At 39.2% G+C, this 2206-nt stretch overlaps 1 protein-coding gene across 1 annotated transcript; it reads right to left on the bottom strand.

Annotated features, from left to right (window-relative positions):
- Positions 1-217: 217 nt before the first annotated feature.
- LOC128628329 (olfactory receptor 51I2-like) lies at positions 218-1162 on the bottom strand. The gene has a single exon (XM_053671456.1). The coding sequence runs from the start codon at positions 1160-1162 to the stop codon at positions 218-220; it is 945 nt and encodes a 314-aa protein (XP_053527431.1).
- Positions 1163-2206: the final 1044 nt, after the last annotated feature.

Raw genomic sequence — 2206 nt, forward strand, 5'->3', positions numbered from 1 at the left:
TTGCTGAATTATAACCTAGTTTACCTTGCCAAAGCATGTTAACCAGAATGTTAACAAGTGCCAAGATATCACTAAACATCAGGTGGCAGAAATCCTAAAAGTAGGTTACTGCCCAAAGGACATTTTGGAAGTCTTGTAAGAATAGGTTTGGAAAGTTCAAATTTGTCCAATAACAGTTAATATTCTCTGCAAGTTGGCCTTTCACCATGATTCCTGCTTAAAACTTGGTTCGCAGTATTATTTGGAAAAGCCTTCGACGAATCTCTTTGGTTTTGATGGAGTAGATAACAGGGTTGAGCATTGGAGGGACAAAGAGATAAATGAGGGACATGAGTGTGTGCACATACTGTGGAGCATGCCTTCCATAGCGAGCTGCCATGGACACACCAACCATGGGCACATAGAAGATGAGCACAGCACACATGTGTGACACACATGTGTTGAGTGTCTTTAGCCGTTCCTCCCAAGAAGCAATGGCAAGGACAGAGCGTAGTATGAGCACATAGGAGAGAAGAATGAGTGCAGAGTCCACACCAAAGGTAGAGATGACAATGGATAGACCAAAAATATTGTTGATGGTTATGTCACCACAGGGCAGACGGATCAGATCTGGATGCAGACAGTAGGCATGGGAGAGTACATTGTCCTTGCAGAAAGGCAGCCTCTTCAGAAGAAAAGGCAGTGGGAAAACCATGCAGAAACTGCGAATTATGACAGACATACCCATGCGTGCCACACGGGCATCAGTGAGCACTGTGGCATAGCGTAGTGGATTACAGATGGCCACATAGCGGTCAAAACTCATAACCAGCAGGATTCCAGACTCTGTGAAGGAGAAGAAGTGAATAAAGAACATTTGAGCCATGCAAGAATCAAAGCTGATCTTCCTTAAGTGAAAACAAAATGTGGCCAGCACAGTGGGCAGTGTGGAAAAAGACACACCTAAGTCATTAACTGATAGCAGGGACAGGAAGTAGTACATAGGCTGATGCAAGCTCTGCTTCTCCTTGATAATAAAAAGGATAAAGGCATTGCCCACAATGGAGACAATGTAAAGAGTACCAAGGAGCAGAAATATCCAGTGTTGGGAGGTCTCAAGTCCTGGGAGACCAGTCAGGGTGAAAGGAGGCAACCCTGAACTGTTGTCATGGTTACTTCCCATGCTGGAACTATTTCTTAGATTCTCTGGTCACTATCCTGTAAAGAAAACAAACACACAGTTTTATCTGTGGCCTAGGACTAATATTTTAAGACCCTTAAGTACCATCCAGACTCTCACTTTATGACATTTGTCAATTTTGTTCACCAAGTCGCTCATTCTTGTTTCTCATTGCAACTAACATTTCTGAAATTATCCAAGTGTTCTCAGTTTGTCTGTCTGGCTAAAGAGATTATGTTGCTTTCTTTACACTTCCACCTATTGCCACTTAGCTCTTTCTCACCATTAAAGCTATGAACTCGCTATCAATCTAGGAGCATCACTTTGTTCCAGATCAATCTACAGGCATCACTTTGTCCTGAATGGCAACACCATTCAGCCCTCTTGCTAGGCATTCCACTCATTCAATGAACCATAAAGTTTTCTTCTTTCCACTTTCTTATGCTACTGAATATTTACTACCTTATTATGAATCCCTAACTCTTCTATTCCTTTGCAGTCTCTCAGTTGTTCCAGATATTTGTCCAGAAAGAAGATAGGTGGAGAGGAAGATATCCATATAGAGATAATCTTCCAGATGTTCATCAGGTGCATTTTTGGCTTCTGTGTTTCCACTCATTTTTTATTCCTTTATCTATTTATGTTATGACATTAACTCTTCACTGTGAATGACTTAATTTGTTGAAAATCTTTGTAAACAATTTATTTTAGTAGTAGTACTGAATAATTATTTAATAACCAATACTAAATTGTTTATAATTAATAATTACTTAATAAGTAATTAAAATTGTGTTCCTGAGAAACAATTCCATTACCATTGAACTATTTCCATGGTGAATGGAATTTTTATCATGGTAAATAATACTTCTCATCCGTGTTATTTATGCCTTTACATAACATCATTGAATCTAAGATTGAAGCTGAAAATCCAAACATCATTGACTCTTTCTTCCCTTTACATTCTACATTAAATTTAGTAAAAACAGATACAATTAGAGACCCCTCAGAGCCTCTATCAGCACTTTTCTTTGTTTGCTTTGATTTGCA

This window comes from Artibeus jamaicensis, unplaced genomic scaffold (assembly GCF_021234435.1).
Source record: "Artibeus jamaicensis isolate MK-2021 breed Jamaican fruit bat unplaced genomic scaffold, CSHL_Jam_final contig_69, whole genome shotgun sequence".
Classification (NCBI taxonomy): Eukaryota; Metazoa; Chordata; class Mammalia; order Chiroptera; family Phyllostomidae; genus Artibeus; species Artibeus jamaicensis.

Coding starts and splice junctions, on each gene's coding strand:
- LOC128628329 (XM_053671456.1), bottom strand. CDS start 1,162: ATGGGAAGTAACCATGACAACAGTTCAGGGTTGCCTCCTTTCACCCTG.